General features: G+C 36.3%; 1 protein-coding gene across 2 annotated transcripts in view; it reads right to left on the reverse strand.

Moving 5' to 3' along the window:
- The window catches only part of LOC135222786 (transcription cofactor vestigial-like protein 3), a 111,157-nt gene that overhangs the window by 10,691 nt on the left and 73,710 nt on the right, over window positions 1–26,756 (reverse strand). For both annotated transcript variants that reach the window (XM_064261058.1, XM_064261057.1), the window contains exons 4-5: window positions 7,122–7,374; window positions 4,873–5,030 (exon numbers count right to left, since the gene is read on the reverse strand). In XM_064261058.1, the coding sequence (XP_064117128.1) occupies window positions 4,873–5,030; window positions 7,122–7,374 (411 nt within the window). The remainder of the gene's footprint in view (window positions 1–4,872; window positions 5,031–7,121; window positions 7,375–26,756) is intronic.

The following is a 26,756-nucleotide window of genomic DNA, read 5'->3' on the forward strand; positions in this document are numbered from 1 at the left end:
CAACCACCAAATATGGGTCTATCCGAACGCATACTCTTTATAGACTTCAGTTTCTTGTACGAAACATTTCAGAATAAATGGAAAGATGGTCTTCTTGAAAGAATAATATTGTTTTGCTTCCTGAAAACGACAATTGGTCATTCACACCGTCTTGTTGTCTGTTCAGTTCTTTTACTATTTTCCTTTCATTGCCATTTTAAGCTTTTCTTTGTCTTCACTAGAATGTTTTCATGGTAACTATATAAGATAAGATGTGACAGTCATTATTCACATTAACATTATTGTCGAGAGCTATACCTCTGCCGTAGGCCAGCAAAAAGCGCTTTGTCGCAGGGCTTGCAACCTCACTCCTTTACGCGAACGATTTTAAGGGATTCTAAAAACAAATGGTCTCATTAGAAAAGAATGTTCATCATTATTTTTACTATTACCTTTTACTATATCTGTTGTTGCTGCTCTAACTTTCGCTGCCAACAATCGTGGCAACGTTATTCTTGCACTTGGGTTTGATACTGATGGCACCACTCTGCAACGAAATCAAGTGATTCATGGCTATAATCATTTATTCTTTCTAAATCTATATATTTACTGTTGAGAGCTTCGCACTTTCTCCTAATGCGTCGCAGTAGTAAGGTTTAGATGCTTCCATTATGATGAGGGGAAGTGGAATTATTGGTACATCGCTAGATCGTCAAGAGCGCAATTATTGCATTCTTTTGTGTTCATCTTCTGGTCCGACCGCCACTGCACCGCCCATTCTCCCAGCGTAGTACGTACACCTCTCACAGCCCCTTTCCACCCCACCTACTCTCTCCCTTATTTATTTTTCGATCCATGTCCTCTCCTCCCTCTTTATGTCTGTCATTTACTGGTTATCTAGCGTGTCATTTCATACTTCCACAGTTTTCTTTGCTTTTCTTGTCCTCTTACTCAGATGTAGTATGACCTCGGTATGCTACTGATAGACCGTTCTGTAATGTGGTGCTGCTGCGCTAACGCTTCCAAATAAGTGTAGATATGGAAAGAAGGGAAAATATGCCAGAACCCTGGAATCATTCGCCTCCGCGTTGGGCCAAAAGCGATTACTGACGGCACTACCAACAATATTGTCCGCCCAAAGGACCCTTGCCTGCGTTCGTTTCCAATGCTTCCTCTCTGCTATTGGCTGAAAATACAGCCTAGACTTTACACGAGATATAATTACTTAAAGTTCAGATAGGATGTTGATTTCTTTGACATAGATGATTAGCGTCCAAAAACTTCTTATAATATTGAAATCAGTCGATTTTAGCTCTAAAGTGTTAATCGGTTAGCAGAACGTTTATGGCGTCGTGATGTGTTCGTTCTCAAAGTGAAGCCAAAATGCAAGACACAAACGGTCAGTCTCAGAATGTGTTCAGCCCCTCATCGAGATAAGTCCATGCTATGACAGCGATCAACAACCATTTTATATATTATATTATATATACATATGTGTGTGTGTCCGTATATGTGTGTGCATTCTTATGATATACCTAAAAAATGTTCCAACTCTCTGGTCTATAGATGCAATGAGATGAGATTCGAATGCTTAAAATTTTTCTTAAAGAAGTTATCATTTTCATTCCGTTCAAATTTTAAAAAAGGAAAATACAATCATTATTATCAGCACTTTAACATGAACATGCTTGTAAGTTCTTCATTCTCAGATTCCTGGGCACCACATTTATTATGGTTACAGGAAAGCGCATATTTGGAAAAATTAAAGACAGTACCGGAATTTTTATTGAAAGTAGGAATTTAATGTCCAGGTCTTTTAGTGTTTTCTCGTGAACTCTTTGTGTTAGTGATACATAGTTGTGAATATCTTTATAAACAATATCTTTGAAAATTGTTATTGATAATTTTCAAAGACAGATTATTTCAAGACATTATCCAGCAGTTGAAATTAATCTAATTCCAAAGAATCCTCTGAAGATTGGTTCTTTATTCAATACTAAAGACCGTTTAAGCGACATTATGACATCTGGGGTGAAAATAAATACTATTGTCCTTCTCAAGGTACGCGCCGACTCTCACAGAGGTGTTAGTTATCGAACGGATAATAAACTGAGTAATCCCGAACTTTATAATATAAGAGAGCATGCCAAAAAATTTTGTTTGTAACACTGAATATAATCAATTTAAAATCATTACAAGAGCCTCTTCAGAGCTAGCAGTATCTATTCTGAAATCACAAACTATCAAACAGACAGTACCATTGTTGAATGCCCAAAACTCCTCCACCCCTCCCTCCCCCCTCCCTCCCTCCCTCCCTACCACCTTTTCCTCACCGGCTTCTTTGCTTTTTCACCCTCCCTCATTCCAGTCGCCCTCCTTCTCCCTTCTATATAAGTTGGTACCTCCAACAATGACCAATCTATCCTTATGTACATTTGGATTTAAAGAGATTGTTGTTTAATTTATTTGAATTTACAATCCGCAATATTTATGACTTTATTACAGCCTTGAAAATAAGACTTGTTGTCTTAAGACGTCAGCTACCAGTCTGTTTCCACTGCCCTCTTATCTTCACATAACTGACTGATTAACTGTCCTGCACGTATCCTTTGCATATATATATATATATATATTAATATATATATATAATATATATATATTATATATATATCTATATATAGATATATATATATATTGTATATATATATATATATATATATATATATATATAGTATCTATGTTATATATATATATATTATATATATAATATATAATATTATTTATAATATAACATATATGACTGTGAGATATTTTTTGTTAACACAGTATTCCATCTAATAAAAAGGAGCCCATAAAATACCAAAATGTAGAAAATTAATGCTACATTTCAGAGAACCAACTGTCTCTCTCTTCAGGCAGGTAATGAATAATGGCAAGAGTTACTGAAGTGCGGTACTTGTACCAAGGTATCCAGAGGTCAGCCGTTACATCACTCCAATTGACAGTTTCTCTTCTATCTTCACTGGTTGTTGGAGGAAGATTTTACCTATAATATCTGAGTCCCGAACTCCTTTTGAAAGATTTATAGAATTTCTTTGTTTAATCAAACCTGATTCTACCATCTGGCTTTTGAACAAATATTGCTGCTATAAACTATATGTGACAGATTCCAGTTTATTCGGTGATTATGGTTATTTATATGATTAAAGATCGCTGAGCTCTGTTGGCCATAGAGCTAAGCAATTATTGGTTCAAAGAGTAAAATACTTGGAAAGTTTGGTGGAGGGAGACTTGGATGGAGATTACACTGTAAATCAGCCAATATAAGCGGCTAGAGATCGAGAGAGGTGGAGGCAGATGACCGCCAACGTCCAAAAACACGGCACTGCGATATATATATATATATATATATATATATATATATATTATATATATATATATATATATATATATATATATATATATACATATATATATATATATATGTGTGTGTGTGTGTGTGTGTGTATAACTGAATCACGAAAGTTAGGAACGTGATAAATCCATAAATAAAGGTATAAGCCACGAAGGAAAGATAAACAACGGAGTTTCTGCAAGATATTTCGACTCAACGTCCTTTACTTAGCAAACAAGCTCCTAAGTAAAGGACGTTGAGTCGACAGATGTTGCAGAACTCCGTTGCTTATCTTTCCTTCGTGGCTTATACCTATTACAATATATATATATTTATATATATATATATATATATATATATATATCTATATATATATATATATATACATATATATATATATAATATAGTATATATATATATATATATATATATATATTATATATATATGCATATTATATATATATATATATATATATATATATATATATGCATATATCTAATAAAAGGAGCCCATAAAAACACACAAATATATAGAAGAGAAATACTATATTTTCATCTACCTGAAGAGAGACAGCAGTCTCTGAAATATAGTATTTCTCTCTATATATTTTGGTGTTTTCATGGGATCCTTTTATTAGGTGGAATTCTGTTAAAACAGAACATTTTTACCAGTCATATGCATATATATATATATATATATATATATATATATATATATCTATATATATCTATATATATATATATATATATATATTTATATATACACATATATATATATATAATATATATATATATATATATATATATATATATATATATATATATATATATTTATATATATATATATGTATATATATATATATATATATATATATATTATATATATATATGCATATATATGCATACTTAAGGCATCAAGTTTAATGAGGGATGTTGTGCCAGGAATTCTAGACTAGCACAATTGTTATTATTTTCAGGACTGATTGGATTTAATCTACCTTTATGTCAGTAAACCAAATTTTGTATCTTTTCAAAGTAGAATCCCGGTTTCAAAATCTACAGTAGATACCAGACACACAGTTTACTTTCTGAACAGCTTCATTCTTTTCTAATTAACATTACGTATATGCTGTTTTTTTAAAACATATGATAATTCTAAACCATAATTTCACTAAATATATTGCAATCTGAAAACAACGTAATTTGCATAATTTGAGACTCGATAGCAAGCTTAGGATTATTCTCACAATCTGTCAAAATGGCACCTAAATGAGAGAGGTAATACAAAGAGCGCTAATTACTGCTAAGAGTAGATGAAATTCAATATGTAATTAATCAGTTTTAGGCAAAAAAGTAAGCAAGAGGGTTGCCTGAGAGAGCACCTCAAGCAAGAGATCTAACCGAACACAGGACTGGAGGCCTTGATAAGGGTCCAGTGGCACACCCCAAGATTGAAGGATGTTGGCTGTATGGGTCATCCCAGGCTTTTTCCAACTAACCTGACATGGACGAGAAGTGGTGGGTGTAGGCAGCCGTTGGGTCAAGTGTTACGTCGTCATGCAGCCTAGGGGCAGTTGCCCAAGGGTCTGCCTTGCCCACGACGCACTGTGGAAGGCGAGGTCGTCCCATCAGGAGGGAGGAGTAGTTGTGGGAATACCTGCAAAAGACAGAAGAGAGAAGATGACTGGGTCCAGTGCTTCTGATTGTATTGCGTCATCTTGCTTTTCATGAATACGTCACTGTTGAAGAAGAACCACTGAAGGGAATCTACCAGTTCCCCATCCCAAGCTTTTTTTATTTTTTCTTATGAAAGAAATCTGTGGTAAGTAGTGTCAGGTTGCCAATTAGTTTTATTTTACAATATCACATCCTTTTTTATTTAGGTACAGAAAAGTAATTTTCAGTTAATTTTTAGTCTGTTTTTTATTCGTTTTTCATAAATAAGTTGCAGGATATTTAAGTATGCCATCAAGTCTCAATAACTGATATGAAATTGTCTTCGTTCGGGTCATGGCTGGGATGACCGACCCATTACTGGCGTGCACTATTTGCATAAATGAAACTGCGTCCTTTTACAGGAGATTAATTGAATGACACGATTATTGTTGACATATAATAAAAAACTAACTGAACTTCATTATGACCGTTTAGTTTCTTCTTGAAATAAGTGGTTTGGTTGAGGGGTATTTTTATGATCGAAAATGAAACGAACACCGTGGTGTGGAACCATTCCGGTTTCATGTTAATAACCCAACCTAGACATAATTCATGTTTTAAATGAATTAATTAATCTTATTTGCTTTTTCTGCAGAGGAAACCCGTTGTTTGATTGACAATGGATTCTCAAACGAACAGACAACGGTAAACCATCCAATCAATAAAACTGCACAATTTTTTTGTTGATCATGATATGATTTATAAACCAACCGTTCGACCTCCACATATTTCTATTATTGTTGCTGTTCCTGGTAAAACTGCTGACGAATAGACAAGCTAATGACACAAAATATGAAGAATAAGATGGCAATTTAGCCATCGACTGTCATAAAGTGATCCAAATTTTTATAGTGGATAACACGTGAAGAGTTAAATTGATATTTCATAAAGTTACGATATATTTCTCGGCAAGTTTTGAATGCCACCAGCCTTTTCTTTCTGAAATTGTTACGTTTCCTCTCTGCACTATGTATTTTTTTTTTACTTCATTTCTATCCTACGCTGGCATTTAATACATTCAATATGCACTGACCGTTAATAAGCTACGTGCAACCACCTAGGCAAATGACACTTTTGGATCAATAAATCAATACTTTGTCTTCACTAAATTTAAGCAACTTAGAACGTAAGTGAAAGTTGTGTTTCAGAAATTGAGGAGGATATAGTAGGTGCAGTAAACGTTAGTATCATGTGACACAAACGGTACCGACCCAGGATCTTCTGGCGCTACGCAGTAACCAAAGATTTACGGACGCCCACTAATGCACTAGACCGACGATTAGATCTCTGTACGAAGTCTCTGGGCAGCTCTGTATTATTTGCATCTATCTGTCTTAGCTGGTGTTTGGATTGCTTCCATTTCGATCTCATGTTCTGCTACTCCGCCTTTCTCTTCCTGAACTGCTATTGTTGCTCTTTTACTTTTTTTCTCTCATTTTGTTTAGATATACTATGTACGTCTAGAAAGAGTTCGTTTCAGAGCGGTTGTGTAAAATTCAGTTTAAGAGTTTTTCATCATCATTTTTCTTCATAGTATCATTATTGTTCAGCCATACGTGTCTTGATTTAATTGATTTAATTATATATACAATATATAATATATATATATATATATGTGTGTGTGTGTGTGTGTGTGTGTGTGTATATATATATATATATATATATATATATATATATATATATATATATATATATATATATATATATACTGTATGTACTTTTACTAAATAAGTATGTAATTGTAATAACCATAATGCACTCTTAAATTCTCGAATTCTTGACACTTTTTGGATGCGCTTGTCACTACAAAGCCTGAGATCCAAGTGTATGAATATGCAGGAATTCTGGCGTCCGTATCATTAGCATCTTCGAATAAAGCCACCACGTGACTGAAAATCGATCGAATGATGAGATGCAGTAAATCGTAAGAAGATCTCGTACTGACATTGGAGAGAGAGAGAGAGAGAGAGAGAGAGAGAGAGAGAGAGAGAGAGATGTTCTCACACCCTTTAGCATTGCGAAGGAAACTTACCTTGATGAGGAAGGCATGTATGTGAAATCGGCCATGGACCTGTGGTGGCCATATTGGCCAGCCGCCGTCAGATTGTATGCCCAAGGGTCACTCTGGTGGAGCCCGTGGTGGAGACTCGAGTAATCCGGATACAACGATTCGTGACCCGTTAGCGTCACCGAGCTTCCTGCCGTTGGGTATCCGGACATGCCCGCGTGGTAGTGACTGTTCCAGAAGGAGGCTGGCAAGTTGCGCTGGGACATGGGACACGGATCTGCCAGGGAATAATGAAGAGTAAAAAGACAAATTTCGCTGAAGCACTGAACCTGGTAAAAAAACATATCAGTTAAGCTATTTACTTAATTAAAACGAATCAATCTGGGTAGGAAGACACATTAGTTATGTTAATTAAAAATAGTAAGCCTCTCATCCGGTATCATTCTTGGACATTGGACCTCCACTTACACTGCACAGGGAACGGCTCCCAGATTTTGAACAACATTGGATCTGCAAGAGATGCAAGGAAACAAAAGTGGCATCAACGCACCACAGGAGGCAACATTTCAGACGCGAAATGTTTTGCATTAAGGGAAACTGTGTCAAAGAAAACCGGAATTGACAAAAGGTTATTCTAGTTCCTTGAGTATCGTTATAGGACGAGTTCAGCTCCTAACGGAACAGCATCAAAGGATTTTGATAACACGAGGAGAAAGTTCGTTGAATGATGTTCTGAATTCATATAACACAGTGACAGACTATTCATTGGACGGACTCAGATTGACCTCAGGCTTTTTTTAAAAATGATGCATACAAAATTTTAATGCAGTGTTCTTAGTTGTACTATATTCTTAAAGGTTATGAGTTTTGTAGGCAATCTGAGAAAATCCAAATATAACTGATTTTAGCTTTATAGCTTATTTTACTAATTATTGCATGGTTGATTTTTATGGTTTTTGTAAATAAATCACAGGATGTTACTGGTTGCATTAGAAAGGACACCAGCAAATAATTTTCATTTGATTATTATATGGTATATTTACGACAGTAGTAAATATTTGAGAGTTATTCTCAGGCGGGATGAAACGAAGAAAATGAAGCAAATTCAGGAATAACGATACAGAATTAATCCGTAATGGAACCAAATGCCTGGCTGATTTCAAACAATTGTCACAATATGAGCTGATATCGAGTCGGCTGCCCGCTTATTCACACATGCAATATTTGTTTGCATGAAATAAAAGTTTCAAAGGCGAGGAAGCAGACGGTATTCACTACGAAAACAAAGATTACTATAAACATAACTGTACTGGCTAAGAATCAAAAGAATTAATACTGTCGCGAAAATAAGCCATTCTAAATCTCAATTTAGGAAGCCTTCTGTTATCCTTAAAACTGGATCAATTGATGGTATTATCCCATAATATGGATTATGGTGATTTTCTATTCCCACGAATTGGATAATCGAGATAATCCCTGGCTTTAATCATTTTAGTCTCCCACAAAATAAACAACAGTATCTCTCTTATCCCAAAACTTGGACTGTTGCAATTTTATAGCAAACAAATAGGATCACCACGAGTATTTTAATTTCATGAGTTAAATTATCACAAATTTCTTATTCAAAATTTGAATCATCTTGACATTCTTATACCAAGAAAAGAATCATCGTGATTTTCTTATCACAGATTTTGGATGATCATAATTTTCTTATCCAGCGAATGGCATCATCAAGATTTTCCCTTGTTTTAATCATTTCTTATCCCACAAAATGGATCATCCAGATTTCCCTCTGCTTTAATCATCTCTAATCCCATAAAATGGATCATCCAGATTTTCCTCTGCTTTAATCATCTCTAATCCCAAAAAAATGGATCATCCAGATTTTCCTCTGCTTTAATCATCTCTAATCCCACAAAATGTATCATTCAGATTTTCCTGTGCTTTAATCATCTCTAATCCCACAAAATGGATCATCCAGATTTTCCTCAGGTTTAATTATCTCTAATCCCACAAAATGGATCATCCAGATTTCCCTCTGCTTTAATCATCTCTAATCCCACAATTTGGATCATCCAGATTTCCCTCTACTTTAATCATCTCTAATTCCACAAATTGGATCATCCAGATTTCCCTCTACTTTAATCATCTCTGATCCCACAAAATGAATCATCCAGATTTCCCTCTACTTTAATCATCTGTAATCCCACAAAATGAATCATCCAGATTTCCCTCTACTTTAATCATCCCTGATCCACAAAATGAATCATCCAGATTTCCCTCTACTTTAATCATCTCTAATCCCACAAATTGGATCATCCAGATTTCCCTCTGCTTTAATCATCTCTAATCCCAAAAAATGGATCATCCAGATTTCCCTCTGTTTTAATCATCTCTTATCCCACACAATGTATCATCCAGATTTCCCTCTGCTTTAATCATCTCTTATCCCACAAAACGGATCATCCAGATTTCCCTCTGCTCTAATCATTCTTATCCCACAAAATGGATCTTCCAGATTTCCCTCTACTTTAATTATCTCTTATCCCACAAATGTATCATCCAGATTTCCCTCTGATTTAATCATCTCTTATCCCACAAAATGGATCTTCCTGATTTCCCTCTGCTTTAATCATCTCTTATCCCATAAATGTATCATCCAGATTTCCCTCTGCTTTAATCATCTCTTATCCCACAAAATGGATCTTCCAGATTTCCCTCTGCTTTAATCATCTCTTATCCCACAAATGTATCATCCAGATTTCCCTCTGCTTTAATCATCTCTTATCCCACAAAATGAATCATCAAGATTTCCCTCTGTTTCAATCATCTCTTATCCCACAAATGGATCATCCAGATTTCCCTCGGCTTTAATCATCTCTTATCCCACACAATGGATCAACCAGATTTCCCTCTACTTTAATTATCTCTTATCCCACAAATGTATCATCCAGATTTCCCTCTGCTTTAGTCATCTCTTATCCCACAAATGTATCATCCAGATTTCCCTCTGCTTTAATCATCTCTTATCCCGCAAATGGATCATCCCGATTTCCCTCTGCTTTAATCATTTTTTATACCACAAAATAAATCATCCAGATTTCCCTTTACTTAAATCATATCTTATCCAACAAATGTATCATCCAGATTTCCCTTGGCTTTATTCATCTCTTATCCCACACAATGGATCATCCAGATTTCCTTCAGCTTTGTTCATCTCTTATCCCACAAAATGGATCATCCAGATTTCCTTCTGCCTTAATCATATTTATCACATAAAATGGATCATCCAGATTTCCCTCTGTTTTAATCATCTCTTATCCCACAAATGTATCATCCAGATTTTCCTCTGCTTTAACCATCTCCTATCACACAAATAGATCATCCAGATTTCCCTCTGCTTTAATCATCTCTTATCCCACACAATGGATCATCCAGATTTCCCTCTGTTATAATCATCTCTTATCCCACAAATTGGATCATCCAGATTTCCCTCTGTTTTGATCATCTCTTATCACACACAATGGATCATCCAGATTTCCCTCTGCTTTAATCATCTCTTATCCCACACAATGTATCATCCAGATTTCCCTCTGCTTTAATCATCTCTTATCCAACAAAATGGATCATCCAGATTTCCCTCTGTTTTGATCATCTCTTATCCCACACAATGGATCATCCAGATTTCCCTCTGCTTTAATCATCTCCTGTCACACAAATAGATCATCCCGATTTCCCTCTGCTTTAATCATCTCTTATCCCACACAATGGATCATCCAGATTTCCCTCTGTTATAATCATCTCTTATCCCACAAATTGGATCATCCAGATTTCCCTCTGCTTTAATCATCTCTTATCCCACAAAATGGATCATACAGATTTCCCTCTGCTCTAATCATTCTTATCCCACAAAATGGATCTTCCAGATTTCCCTCTGCTTTAATCATCTCTTATCCCAAAAAAAGGATCATCCAGATTTCCCTCTGCTTTAATCATCTCTTATCGCACAAAATGGATCATCCAGATTTCCCTCTGATTGAATCATCTCTTATCCCACAAAATGGATCAACCAGATTTTCCTCTGCTTTAATCATCTCTTATCACACAAATGTATCATCCAGATTTCCCTCTGCTTTAATCATCTCTTATCCCACAAATGTATATTCCAGATTTCCCTCTTCTTTAATCATCTCTAATCCCACAAAATGAATCATCCAGATTTTCCGCTGTTTTAATCATCTCTTATCCCACAAATGGATCATCCAGATTTCCATCGGCTTTAATCATCTCTTATCCCACACAATGGATCATCCAGATTTCCCTCTACTTTAATTATCTCTTATCCCACAAATGTATTATCCAGATTTCCCTCTGCTTTAGTTATCTCTTATCCCACAAATGTATCATCCAGATTTCCCTCTGCTTTTATCATCTCTTATCCCACAAATGGATCATCCCGATTTCCCTCTGCTTTAATAATTTTTTATCCCACAAAATAAATCATCCAGATTTCCCTTTACTTGAATCATATCTTATCCAACAAATGTATCATCCAGATTTCCCTCGGCTTTAATCATCTCTTACCCAACACAATGGATCATTAAGAATTTCTTCAGCTTTGTTCATCTTTTATCCCACAAAATGGATCATCCAGATTTCCTTCTGCCTTAATTATATTTATCACACAAAATGGATCATCCAGATTTCCCTCTGCTCTAATCTTCTCTTATCCCACACAATAAATCATCCAGATATCACTCTGTTTTAATCATCTCTTATCCCACACAATGGATCATCCAGATTTCCTTCTCCTTTAATCATCTCTTATCCCACAAATGGATCATTCAGATTTCCCTCTGCTTTAATCATCTCTTATCCCAAACAATGAATCATCCAGATATCACTCTGTTTTAATCATCGCTTATCCCACACAATGGATCATCCAGATTTCCTTCTCCTTTAATCATCTCCTATCACACAAATAGATCATCCAGATTTCCCTCTGCTTTAGTTATCTCTTATCCCACACAATGGATCATCCAGATTTCCCTCTGCTTTAGTCATCTCTTATCCCACACAATGGATCATCCAGATTTCCCTGTTTTAATAATCTTTTATCCCACAAAATGGACATTCCAGATTTCCCTCTACTTAAATCATCTTCTATCACACAAATAGATCATCCAGATTTCCCTCTGCTTTAATCATTTCTTATCCCACACAATTGATCATCCAGATTTACCTCTGCTTTAGTCATCTCTTATCCCACACAATGGATCATCCAGATTTCCCTGTTTTAATAATCTTTTATCCCACAAAATGGATCATCCAGATTTCCCTCTGCTTTAATCATCTTCTATCACACAAATAGATCATCCAGATTTCTCTCTGTTTTGATCATCTCTTATCCCACACAATGGATCGTCCAGATTTCCCTCTGCTTTAATCATCTCCTGTCACACAAATATATCATCCAGATTTCCCTCTCTTTTAATCATCTCTTATCCCACAAATGTATCATCCAGATTTCCCTCTGCTTTAACCATCTCCTATCACACAAATAGATCATCAGGAGTTCCCTCTGATTTAATCATCTCTTATCCCACACAATGGATCATCCAGATTTCCCTCTGTTTTAATCATCTCTTATCCCACAAATGTATCATACAGATTTCCCTCTGCTTTAATCATCTCCTATTACACAAATAGATCATCCAGATTTCCCAGTGCTTTAATTATCTCTAATCCCACACAATGGATCATCCAGATTTCCCTCTGTTTTAATCATCTCTTATCCTACAAATGTATCAACCATATTTTCCTCTGCTTTAACCATCTCCTATCACACAAATAGATCATCCAGATTTTCCTCTGCTTTAATCATCTCTTATCCCACACAATGGATCATCCAGATTTCCCTCTGTTATAATCATATCTTATCCCACAAATGTATCATCCGGATTTCTCTCTGCTATAATAATTTTTTATCCCACAAATGGATCATTCAGATTTCCCTCTGCTTTAATCATCTCTTATCCCACGATTATATCATCCAGATTTCCCTCTGCTATGATAATTTTTTATCCCACACAATGGATCATCCAGATTTCCCTCTACTTTAATCATCTTTTATCCCACACAATGGATCATCCAGATTTCCCTCTGCTATAATAATTTTTTATCCCACACAATGGATCATCCAGATTTCCCTCTACTTTAATCATCTTTTATCCCACACAATGAATCATCCAGATCTCCATCTGCTATAATAATTTTTTATCCCACACGATGGATCATCCAGATTTCCCTCTGCTTTAATCATCTTTTATCCCACACAATGTATCATCCAGATTTCTCATGGATAATCATTCAGATCCGTTTCCCTCTGATATCGGATCATTCCCTAATAACTTTATCAAATGAATCATTCAGATTTCCCTCTGATTTAATCATCTCTTATCCCACAAATGGATCATCCAGATTTCCCTCTGCTTTAATCATTATTTATTCCATATAATGGATCGTCCAGATTTCCCTCTAGTTTAATCATTTCTTATCCCACAAATGTATCATCCAGTTTTCCCTTTGCTTTAATCAAATCTTATCCCACATAATGGATCATCCAGATTTTCCCTCTGCTTTAATCATTTTTTATCCCACATAATGGATCATCCAGATTTCCCTCTGCTTTAATCATCTTTTATCCCACACAATGGATCATCCATATCTCCATCTGCTATAATAATTTTTTATCCTACACAATGGATCATCCAGATTTCCCTCTGCTTTAATCATCTTTCATCCCACAAAATGGATCATCCAGATTTCCCTCTGCTTTAATCATCTCTTATCCCACAAATGTATCATCCAGATTTCCCTCTGCTTTAATCATTTCTTATCCCACAAATGTATCATCCAGATTTCCCTCTGCTTTAATCATCTCTAATCCCACAAATGGATCATTCAGATTTCCCTCTGCTTTAATCATTTCTAATCCCACAAATGGATCATTCAGATTTCCCTCTGATTAAATCATCTCTTATCCAACAAATGGATCATCCAGATTTCCCTCTGCTTTAATCATCTCTTATCCCACAAATATATCATCAAGATTTCCCTCTGCTTTAATCATTTCTTATCCCACACAATGGATCATCCAGATTTCCCTCTGCTTTAATCATTTCTAATCCCGCAAATGGATCATTCAAATTTCCCTCTGCTTTAATCATTTCTAATCCCACAAATGAATCATTCACAGATTTCCCTCTAGTTTGATCCTTTCTTATCCCACAAATGTATCATCCAGATTTCCCTTTGCTTTAATCAGATCTTATCCCACACAATGGATCATCCAGATTTCCCTCTGCTTTAATCATCTCTTATACCCACAAATAGGATTCATTCAGATTTCCCTGCTTTGTCCATTTCTCTTAATCACACACAATCCGGATCATTCAGATTTCCCTCTGCTTTAATAATTTATAATCCCAACCAAATGGATCAATCAGGAATTCCCTTGCTGTAATGATTCTCTTATCCCACAAAAGGTATCATTCAGATTCCCTTTTCTTCTCTAATCAATTTGCGTAATCCGCACAAACAATGGATCATTCCAGATTTCCCTCGTGCTTTCAATGATATCTAATCCCACAAATTGGATCCCCATTCAAGATTTCCCTATGCTTTAATCATCTCTTATCCCACAAATGGCTCATAGATTTCCCTCTGCTTATAATCATCTCTTATCCCACAAATGATTCATTTCAGAATTTCCCTCTGCTTTTAATCATCTCTTTAATCACCACAATGGATCATCCAGATTTCCTTCTGCTTTAATAATTTCTAATCCCACAAATGGATCATTCAGATTTCCCTCTGCTGTAATGATCTCTTATCCCACAAATGTATCATTCAGATTTCCCTCTGCTCTAATCATTTCTTATCGCACACAATGGATCATCCAGATTTCCCTCTGCTTCAATCATATCTAATCCCACAAATGGATCATTCAGATTTCCCTCTGCTTTAATCATCTCTTATCCCACAAATGGATCATCAAGATTCCCTCTGCTTTAATCATTTTTTATCCCACATAAAGGATCGTCCAGATTTCCCTCTAGTTTAATATCTCTTATCCCACAAATGTATCATCCAGATTTCCCTTAGCTTTAATCAAATCTTATACCGCACAATGGATCATCCAGATTTCCCTCTGCTTTAATAATCTCTTATCATACAAAGGGATCATCCAGATTTCCCTCTGCTTTAATAATCTCTTATCACACAAATGGATCATCCAGATTTCCCTCTGCTTCAATAATCTCTTATCACAAAAATGGATCTTCCAGATTTCCCTCTGCTTTAATAATCTCTTATCACACAAATGGATCATCCAGATTTCCCTCTGCTTTAATCATCTCTTATCCCACACAATGGATCATCCAGATTTCCCTCTGCTTTAATCATCTCTTATCCCACAAATGGATCACCCAGATTTCCCTCTGCTTTAATCATCTCTTATCCCACAAATGGATCATCCAGATTTCCCTCTGCTTTAATCATCTCTTATCCCACAAATGTATCATCCAGATTTCCCTCTGCTTTAATCATCTCTTATCCCACACAATGGATCATCCAGATTTCCCTCTGCTTTAATCATTTCTTATCCCAAAAATGGATCATCCAGATTTCCCTCGGCTTTAATCATCTCTTATCCCACACAAATGGATCATCAAGATTTCCCATTGCTTTAATCATTTCTTATCCCGCAAATGGATCATCCAGATTTCCCCCTGTTTTAAATATTTCTTATCCCACACAATGGATCATCCCAGGTTTTCCTCTTCTTTAATGCAATCTTCTTATCCCATCAAACATTGGATCATCCAGATTTCCCTCGGGCTTTAAATCAATCTCGTTAATCCCACACAATGGATCATCCAGGTTTTCCCTTCCACTTTAATCATCTCTTATACCCACAAATGGATCATCCAGATTTTCCCTCTTGCTTTAATCATCTCTTAATCCCACAAACAAATGGATCATCCAGATTTCCCTTCTGCTTTATTTCATCTCTTAATCCCCACAAATGGATCATGCAGGATTTTCCCATCTGCTTTAATCATCTCTTATCCCACACAAATGGATCATCCAAGTTTCCCTGTTTTAATAATCTTTTTATCCCACCCATATGGATCATCCAGATTTCCCTCTGCTTTAATAATTTTCTATCACACAAATAGATCATCCAGATTTCCCTCTGCTTTAATCATCTCTTACCCCACTCAATGGATCATCCAGGTTTCCCTCTGCTTCAATCATCTCTTATCCCACAAATGGATCATCAAAGATTTCCCTCTTCTTTAATTATTTCTTATCCCACAAATGGATCATCCAGATTTCCCTCTGCTTTAATCATCTCTTATCCCACACAAATGGATCATCCAGATTTCCCATTGCTTTAATCATTTCTTATCCCACACAAATGGATCATCCAGATTTCCCCCTGTTTTAAATATTTCTTATCCCACACAATGGATCATCCAGGTTTTCCTCTTCTTTAATCATCTCTTATCCCACAAATGGATCATCCAGATTTCCCTCGGCTTTAATCATCTCTTATCCCACACAATGGATCATCCAGGTTTTCCTCCGCTTTAATCATCTCTTATCCCACAAATGGATCATCTAGATTTCCCTCTGCTTTAATCATCTCTTATCCCACAAATGGATCATCCAGATTTCCCTCTGCTTTATTCATCTCTTATCCCACAAATGGATCATCCAGGATTTCCTCTGCTTTAATCATCTCTTATCCCACACAATGGATCATCCAGATTTCCCTGTTTTAATAATCTTTTATCCCACAAAATGGATCATCCAGATTTCCCTCTGCTTTAATCATTTTCTATCACACAAATAGATCATCCAGATTTCCCTCTGCTTTAATCATCTCTTACCCCACTCAATGGATCATCTAGGTTTCCCTCTGCTTCAATCATCTCTTATCCCACAAATGGATCATCAAGATTTCCCTCTTCTTTAATTATTTATTTTCCCACAAATGGATCATCCAGATTTCCCTCTGGGGGCCCCCCCTTTAATTTTTTTTCATTTCTTTATCCCACCCAAATGTACCATCCAGATTTCCCTCTGCTCTAATCATCTCTTATCCCACAAATGTACCATCCAGATTTCCCTCTGCTCTAATCATCTCTTATCCCACAAATGTACCATCCAGATTTCCCTCTGCTTTAATCATCTCTTATCCCACAAATGTACCATCCAGATTTCCCTCTGCTCTAATCATCTCTTATCCCACAAATGTACCATCCAGATTTCCCTCTGCTCTAATCATATCTTATCCCACAAATGTACCATCCAGATTTTCCTCTGCTTTGTTAATCATCTTACCCTTATAACAAATGTACCATCCAGATTTTCCTCTGCTTTAATCATCTCTTATCCCACAAATGTACCATCCAGATTTCCCTCTGCTTTAATCATCTCTTATCCCACAAATGTACCATCCAGATTTCCCTCTGCTTTAATCATCTCTTATTCCACAAATGTACCATCCAGATTTCCCTCTGCTTTAATCATCTCTTATCCCACAAATGGATCATCCCGATTTCCCTCTGCTTTAACAATTTCTTATCCCGCCAATGGATTATCTAGATTACCCTCTGCTTTAATCATTTTTTATCCCACAAATGAATCATCCAGATTTGCCTTTACTTTAATCATCTATTATTCCACACAATGGATCATCCAGATTTCCCTCTGCTTTAATCATCTCTTATCCCACACAATTGATCATCCAGATTTCCCTCTGCTCTAATCATCTCTTATCCCACACAATGTATCATCCAGATTTCCCTCTACTTTAATCATCTCTTATCCCACAAAATGGATCTTCCAGATTTCCCTCTGCTTTAATCATCTCTTATCCCAAAAATGAATCATCCAGATTTCCCACTGCTTTAATCATCTCTTATCCTACAAATGTATCATCCAGATTTCCCTCTGTTTTAATCCTTTTTTATCCAACAAAATGAATCATCCAGATTTCCCTCTGTTTTAATCATCTCTTATCCCACAAATGGATCATCCAGATTTCCCTCGGCTTTAATCATCTGTAATCCCACAAATGGATCATCCAGATTTCCCTCTGCTTTAATCATATCTTATCCCGCAAATGGATCATCCAGATTTCCCTCGGCTTTAATCATCTCTCATCCCACAAATGGATCATTCCGATTTCCCTCTGCTTCAATCATCTCTTATCCCACAAATGGATCATCCAGATTTCCCTCTGCTTTAATAATTTTTTATCCCACATAATGGATCGTCCAGATTTCCCTCTGGTTTAATCATCTCTTATCCCACAAATATATCATCCAGATTTCTCTTTGCTTTAATAAAATCTTATCCCACACAATGGATCATCCAGATTTCCCTATGCTTTAATCATCTCTTATCCCACACAATGGATCATCCAGATTTCCCTCTGCTTTAATCATCTCTTATCCCACAAATGGATCATCCAGATTTCCCTCTGCTTTAATCTTCTCTTATCCCACACATTGGATCATCCAGATTTCCCTTTGCTTTAATCATTTCTAACCCCGCAAATGGATCATCCAGATTTCCCTCTGCTTTAATCATTTCTAACCCCACAAATGGATCATCCAGATTTCCCTTTGCTTTAATCAAATCTTAATTCCCCACAAACAATGGGATCATCCAGATTTTCCCCTTTATGCTTTTAATCAAATCTTCTTATCCCACACAATGGTTCATCCAGATTTCCCTCTGCTTCAATCATTTTTTATCCCATACAATGGATCATCCAGATTTCCCTCTGCTTTAATAATCTCTTATCACACAAATGGATCATCCAGATTTCCCTCTGCTTTAATCATCTCTTATTCCACACAATGGATCATCCAGATTTCCCTCTGCTTTAATCATCTCTTATCCCACTAATGGATCATCCAGATTTCCTTCTGCTTTAATCATCTCTTATCCCACAAATGGTCATCCAGATTTCCCTCTGCTTTAAATCATCTCTAGTCCCACAAAGATGGATCCCAATCCAGATTTCCTTCTGCCTTTTAATCAATCTTCCTTAATCCCACAAATTTGGACATCTAGATTTCCCTCTGCTTTAATCATTTCTTATCCCGCATATGGATCATCCAGATTTCCCCCTGTTTTAAATATTTCTTATCCCACACAATGAATCATCCAGGTTTTCCTTTTCTTTTTTTTCCAGATTTCCCTCTGTTTTAAATATCTCTTATCCCACACAATGGATCATCCAGGTTTTCCTTTTCATTAATCATCTCTTATCCCACAAATGGATCATCCAGATTTCCCTCTGCTTTAATCATATCTTATCCCGCAAATGGATCATCCAGATTTCCCTCTGTTTTAATTATCTCTTATCCCACACAATGGATCATCCAGGTTTTCCTCTGCTTTAATCATCTTTTATCCCACAAATGGATCATCCAGATTTCCCTCTGCTTTAATCATCTCTTATCCCACAAAATGGATCATCCAGGTTTTCCTCTGCTTTAATCATCTCTTATCCCACAAATGGATCATCCAGATTTCCCTCTGCTTTAATCATTTCTAATCCCACACAATGGATCATCCAGGTTTTCCTCTGCTTTAATCATCTCTTATCCCACAAATGGATCATCCAGATTTCCCTCTGCTTTAATCATCTCTTATCCCGCAAATGGATCATCCAGATTTCCCTCTGTTTTAATCATTTCTTATCCCGCAAATGGATCATCCAGATTTCCCTCTGCTTTAATCATCTCTTATCCCACAAATGGATCATCCAGATTTCCCTCTGCTTTAATCATTTCTTATCCCGCAAATGGATCATCCAGATTTCCCTCAGCTTTAATTATCTCTTATCCCACTCAATGGATCATCCAAGTTTCCCTCTGCTTTAATCATCTCTTATCCCACAAATGGATCATCCAGATTTCCTTCTGCTTTAATTCTTTCTAATCACACAATGGATCATCCGGTTTTTTCCTCCTGCTTTATCATCTCTTAAATCCAACAAATGGATCATCCAGATTTCCTTCTGCTTAATCATCTCTTAATCCCGCAATGGATCATCCAGATTTCCCTCTGCTTTAATATTTCTTATCCGCCAAATGGATTCATCCAGATTTCCCTGCTTTAATCATCTCTTATCCCACAAAATGGAACATCCCGATTTTCCCTCTGCTTTAAATCATTTTTTATCCCGCAAATGGATATCCAGATTTCCCTGCTTCATTTATCCCACACATTTGAAATCATCAGTGGTCTGTAACATTTCTTATCCCGCAAATGGATCATCCAGATTTCCCTCTTTTCATCTCTTATCCCAAATGATCATCCAAGATTCTCCTGCTTTAATTTCATTCTCCCGCATGGACATCCAGATTTCCCTCTGCTTTAATCATCTCTTATCCCACAAATGGATCATCCAGATTTCCCTCTGCTTTAATCATTTTTTATCCCGCAAATGGATCATCCAGATTTCCCTCTGCTTTAATTATCTCTTATCCAGCACAATGGATCATGTGATTTTCCTGTCCTACAATTTTGATCATCGTGATTTTTTTCTCCGCAAATTCTATCACCATGATTTCCTATTAAACGAACCAGATCATCTTGATATTTTTATTTTACAGCTTTTGCATTCATTTTATCGTGATTTCATATCAAGAATGTTGGTTATCGTAATGTTTTGATCTTACCAATGGGATTATCGTGGCTTTTTCATCCCTCACATTGGATGAACGTGAGTGTCAATTGCTCTAGCCACTACAACTTTCTTATCTCACAAATTAGATCGTGTTTTTATAATCCCATAAATTGGAACTGGAATTGGCTTATCACCCAAATTGGACCAGAGTGAATTCCTTATTCATTTGATTGGATCATTCAAAATTTTCTTTGTAAACTGATTCATAGGATTTTTCTAATCAAATACATTGAATCTTTTTGATATTCTTATCCTGAAAATTAGATCATAGTGGTTTCAATGTCACACAAGTTGGATCCACGTGGTTTTCTCCCTAGCAAATGAAGGTGATATCCGTATCTTGCCGCCAAATGGGCTTTTCGTAAAAATCTTTTGCCACATATCGGATCAACGTCATTTCACTTTCTGTGGTTAGCGTGATACTCATGTCCCTCAAACTGTATCATCGGGAGTTTGTTATCCCACAAATTAGATATATGTAGTCATAATTTTCACTCGCTCTGGTCATCGTGATCTTGACATCCCACAGACTGGATCATCGCAATTTTATTATCCCACATATTAGAAACATTGGGATTTTCATTCGCTCAGTCATTTTGCAGAGTGTAACTCACATTTACGCATAACTTTATTTTTTAATATCGGAAAGCCAGTGTTGTAAAATAACACATGAGAGAGAGAGAGAGAGAGAGAGAGAGAGAGAGAGAGAGAGAGAGAGAGAGAGAGTTATTAAAGAGGCCTTCGCCCGCTACTCGGTCTCTTGTACCGTTATATTTGTCTGAATATTATTTTTCTATTTATTTTTCTATCTGTTTTTATACGCATATATATATATATATATATATATATATATATATATATATATATATATATATATATATATACATATATATATGTATATATATATATATATATATATATATATATATATATATATATATATATATATATATATATATATATATATATATATATATATATAGTTAGATAGATATCTCAGATGTTATCTTTTAACAATCTCTTCGCCTGCCCGAGAACTTTTTTCCAATATTAGAAAATAAGCAGTGATACGTAAAAGTGAGTTACACTCTACAAAATGACTGAGCGAATGAAAATCCCAATGTTTCCAATATGTGGGATAATAAAATCGCGATGATCCAGTCTGTGGGATGTCAAGATCACGATGACCAGAGCGAGTGAAAATTATGACTACATATATCTAATTTGTGGGATAACAAACTCCCAATGATACAGTTTGAGGGACATGAGTATCACGCTAACCACAGAAAGTCAAATGACGCTGATCCAATATGTGGCAAAAGATAATTGTACTTATACAATTGAAGTGGTCAGGGAATCTTTTGTCTCTGACACTTCTGGAGATAAAAGCTGAAACCCGATTAGCTCGATTTGCTCTCCTCAATACACTGTTTCCTGTGGCAATGATTAGCCTCTACTCTCCCACCAAAATCCCTTGCAATTGCAACTGTATTTGTCACTGAATTTGTTGTTAAGTCATTGTAATTTTAATTTAATTTCCTTTTCCATATGTAATTATAATTGCAATTTATTTCTTCAAGTGTAATCACTCCAACCCTATATATATATATATATATATACATATATATATATATATATATATATATATATATATATATATATATATATATTTACTGATGTCGTTATCGTATTCTGTGTATCAAAAATAACAGAACACGCAAGGAAACTCGCCACCGCGACCTTCGTGCTATTTGAGACCGATCGTTTAGTATACTTGAATGTTGACTCACGAATCTGTAAACAAACAAACAGACAGATAAATAGATGTTTACCTAAGAGTTCATCCTCAAGGTTACGTATTGTCCATGAGCCCCGACAGGTTTCGCATAAAAACACCTTTTCATTTGTTTGTGTCAACGATTTTGCGTGTGTAATTGCTCTCTTGCATGCGCTCAGTTGTATGTCTGTATTTATGCACATTTATAAGCATGCCTATAGATTTTTATGTATTTTTTCATCCTCTGGATGATGTATAAAATCGGAATTTCTTTTCACGGTCATGTATCTGCAGAGGAGTCGAATTAACTATATATGCTTCACGGATATATCGCCCGCATTATACATTTCTATAAAGCCAAAAGTAAGACCCTAGAGAATCATATAATCTTGAATTTAAAATAAATGCTGACTCTCTGTCTGTTACCCTAATCGACAGGAGATCGGAAATATACCGCAAAATCTGTGATGCCAAAAAATAAAAAGGATTTTTTATGCATAACCTGTCTGCGCTCATGGACAATATCTAACCTTGAGGATGAACATCTATCAGTTTATCTTTTGTTTGTTTGCAAATTCGTGAGTCAACATCCAAGCACATTAAACGATCGGTCTCAAATAGCATGGACGTCGGAGTGGCGAGGCTCCTTGCATGTTCTCCTGTTATTTTTCATATAAGGGGACATCCTATATACCTTGTTGGAGCCCGGCTCAAGAATCCTAATAGAACCAGAATAGTTCTCATCTCGCACTTCCCTATTGCACTGTTGGCCTTTCCTCTCTGTTTCCTAACTCATTTTGCCCTTATATCAAGTCATCCATTCCTCTTTATTCTTCTTTCTGAGTCTTGTTTTTATTTGACCATTGTCTTTTCTTTCCTGGTGCGTTTATTGTCTTTACTATAAACATTTAGTCCGTGTTCACCCCCTGCCATCTCCAGTGAATCGCTTCGCCGAAGAGCTGATTCAGTGCTACATAATTCCCAGCTTGCTCATGATGACGTATAAAGCGTGAGTTATGAATGAGGGAATCGTTCAGAGATATATCATTGGCCTTATTTCTTATTAGTAGGGAAAGGAATGCAATTTGTATAATCGACTCCACTTTAAACAGTATATTTTGATAAGTTAATGAAGAAGAAATCATGAAATCAAGTACTGTCATGTTCAAAAGGAAATTAAGGTAAGTTTCTTCTGGAGACACTTGTTTAAGGATCACAAAGGAAAGGTGCTATCTTTTTAAGTAACTGGTAAGGAAATGACAACAATTATTGGTAGGAAAATTGTTTACTTTGTAAGAAAGCACATTCATATCTTGGTCCTGTTTTCAACAGAGGAATCTTCAACACGGTGCCCTCAGACATTGTGGCTCTTTCTATTTAGTGGGTAAAAAGCAAAACTAGGCAGCGAAAGAATACATATAATGTTAAGAGTTGTGCCTTGGAAAACAGATAACAAGCATTTCGTGCAGTTTTATACTTGGCTCAGTGGGTAACCAGCCACCAGTAGAGTACAACAAAATCTATCACAAACATAGAGAGCTTTAAGATGTTGCTGAGGTTTTGTGGTCATAGAGATCTTTTTTGGACTATTCATTAACTATGAAATGAGTCAGTATATCGAAGAACATATTATTGTATACATTAAGCTTCATGTTAAATCTCGCATAATGTGCCATGGTCATTGGTTTGGATCATACCCATTCATTCTAGTTGAGGCCACCAAATTATGCCTACACAATAAATAATGAAGCTTTATAGAATCATTCATTTAGCCGTGGAACGAAATGAAGGAAAAGAGAAAACTTTAGATTTATAAACAGTTTTGTACTGAAACAGAAGAAGTCAGTTGTACAGTCTCCGAAGAACTCCAATATGAGGAAAGAGCAATCAGCAGATGACCTTCCGTATTTCTAAAGCTAGAAATGGACCCAATGAAAACCTGATGCTGACAGAGAATATGATAAAAGGGCAGATTGCCTCGAATTACTTATACAAAACAAAGTCTGAAGAACGACTCTTGAAAGAAAAGAAAACTATTGTTAATTGCACTACCAAAAGAATTTACATCAGCTCTTTGTTCCTAAACGCGATGTTTAGGTGAATGAAGCACTGTTTATGGAAGGAGTAATATCTTCATCAGGTTTTTGCTCTCTCTCGTCTCTCTCTCTCTCTCTCTCTCTCTCTCTCTCTCTCTCTCTCTCTCATAATTGAGTTTTGTTTAATTCAAATAGTTACTGAAACGGACTGCGCGCATTATCTTGGTCAACAATTCATCGGTGTTGCTGACCATAAACTTTTTAACACCAGTTTACAGAATTAAATCCGTCAACTGGAGTTTTGCCTGACTTTAGGAAACCTCCATAAGAAGATAAGGCACAAGTGCTTTCATGAATTACTCTATGTTTATCTTCTTATCGTCTGACTTCTTAATCGTTGCATATCTGCAAAGAGTGCTCAACTGGTCTTATTTTTTTTGCGTTTGTGTGTGTGTGAGTGTGTGTGTATTTGACTTTGGACCATCGTAGCAGCAGAAGTTCCCAGCGATCAGAAGCGGGTCTCCCAAACCCACCGACTTACGCGCACATAGCCCGGATTCCCAGAACTTGTCCACTGAGTTGGCCTCTGCATACTGATTGGCTCCGGGAATCAGAGCTACCAACAAACCCCTTCACCTGCTTCTGCTCCTTCTGCTTCTTTCTCCACTGAACGTTGTCCTATTCAACATTTTAGTCTCAATTGTCACCATTCTGTCTTCCAATTCCTCCGTGTGTTTGTGATTTTCCTCTTGATTATCAGTGTGAGTCTACTTCTTCTGTGGTGATGGAAGGCATTGCTTTGTCCTTCTTCGGTTCTGAACTTAAGAAGACTTTTCCTTCTGCCTATTTTCTTTAACAACTCATTTCCATATAGTCTAGTCTTTTTAAATCTGCTCTTGCTATTGCTTCCATCTGTTGCCTTCACCGGCATCCTTGTGTATTTATACAGACACAAACACATTCCCACAGACACAAACGAGCTTGCACAATCTGAACCAGCCCGTGTCTTGCTATGACTGAAATGTTTCTCTTCAACATCCTTGCTCCTTGGCGGTTCGAATCTACGGTAGCGAAAGGTCAGAGAAAGAATGAAGTCCCTGGAAGATTCTCTCTCTCTTCTCTCTCTCTCTCTCTCTCTCTCTCTCTTCTCAGATATCAGCCAAGGTTAGTGGCAGGAAAGGGAGTGAAAGAGGGATAGCAATGGCATCCAGATGGTATCCAAATCGAGAGGTTTCATCTAACGGCAGCTGGCATTTGATCCATCTAGGATAAAAGATATTATCGGGCTTCTTCTCATCAATTACATATTTCAGTCGGTTCGATACTTCGGATTCCCGTCATAAACTGATTGAAAGGGTTTATTTAAGGGTCAGATAGCTATGTCGATTATGCTCTCTCTCTCTCTCTCTCTCTCTCTCTCTCTCTCTCTCTCTTCTTCTTCTTCTTCTTCTTCTTTTAGCAACCTCTCAAGGAATGGACGCCTCAGAAGTTCTGTTGTCTAATATACTACTGTCTCTGGCGTTCTTCATAGAACCCCTTGGGGGTGAGATTGTTTCTCCATACTTGATAATAAGAAAAGATGATAAGAGGCCTCACCTGGAAAATCCTGGAAGTTTTGATCGTAATTCACAAAGTTGTTAGCGGGACCGTTGTCTGAGGTATTCTTTATTATAAGCTACTACTTGGGAGCAATAGACTTGTTATATATCGGCATACATTTTTGTAGAAATAAATACATAAATGAAATAATCATTATTAGTTCAAATTTGCCTGGGAACTGTCATTGTTACGTCATCTTGGACTTTCCCCTTCATATAGAAATCAAGTTAGTGACTCCCCTTATTCCACAGTTCATTGCCCTACTATTTTGATGCGAGAAAGAACGGCCATTGAATCGCAGATGGGGATTGCAACGATAACTATCATTCATTTAAATGAATAATGTCAACAGTAATTATTGTCATTTTGACAAAAACTTTTCCTGGTTAACCTCGACCTTGGTATAATGTTTAATCTACAAACTTCGAGAACCTACCAAAGTATTTAGCCCAAACCGAAATTTTGAT

This window comes from Macrobrachium nipponense, chromosome 8 (assembly GCF_015104395.2).
Source record: "Macrobrachium nipponense isolate FS-2020 chromosome 8, ASM1510439v2, whole genome shotgun sequence".
Lineage (NCBI taxonomy): Eukaryota > Metazoa > Arthropoda > Malacostraca > Decapoda > Palaemonidae > Macrobrachium > Macrobrachium nipponense.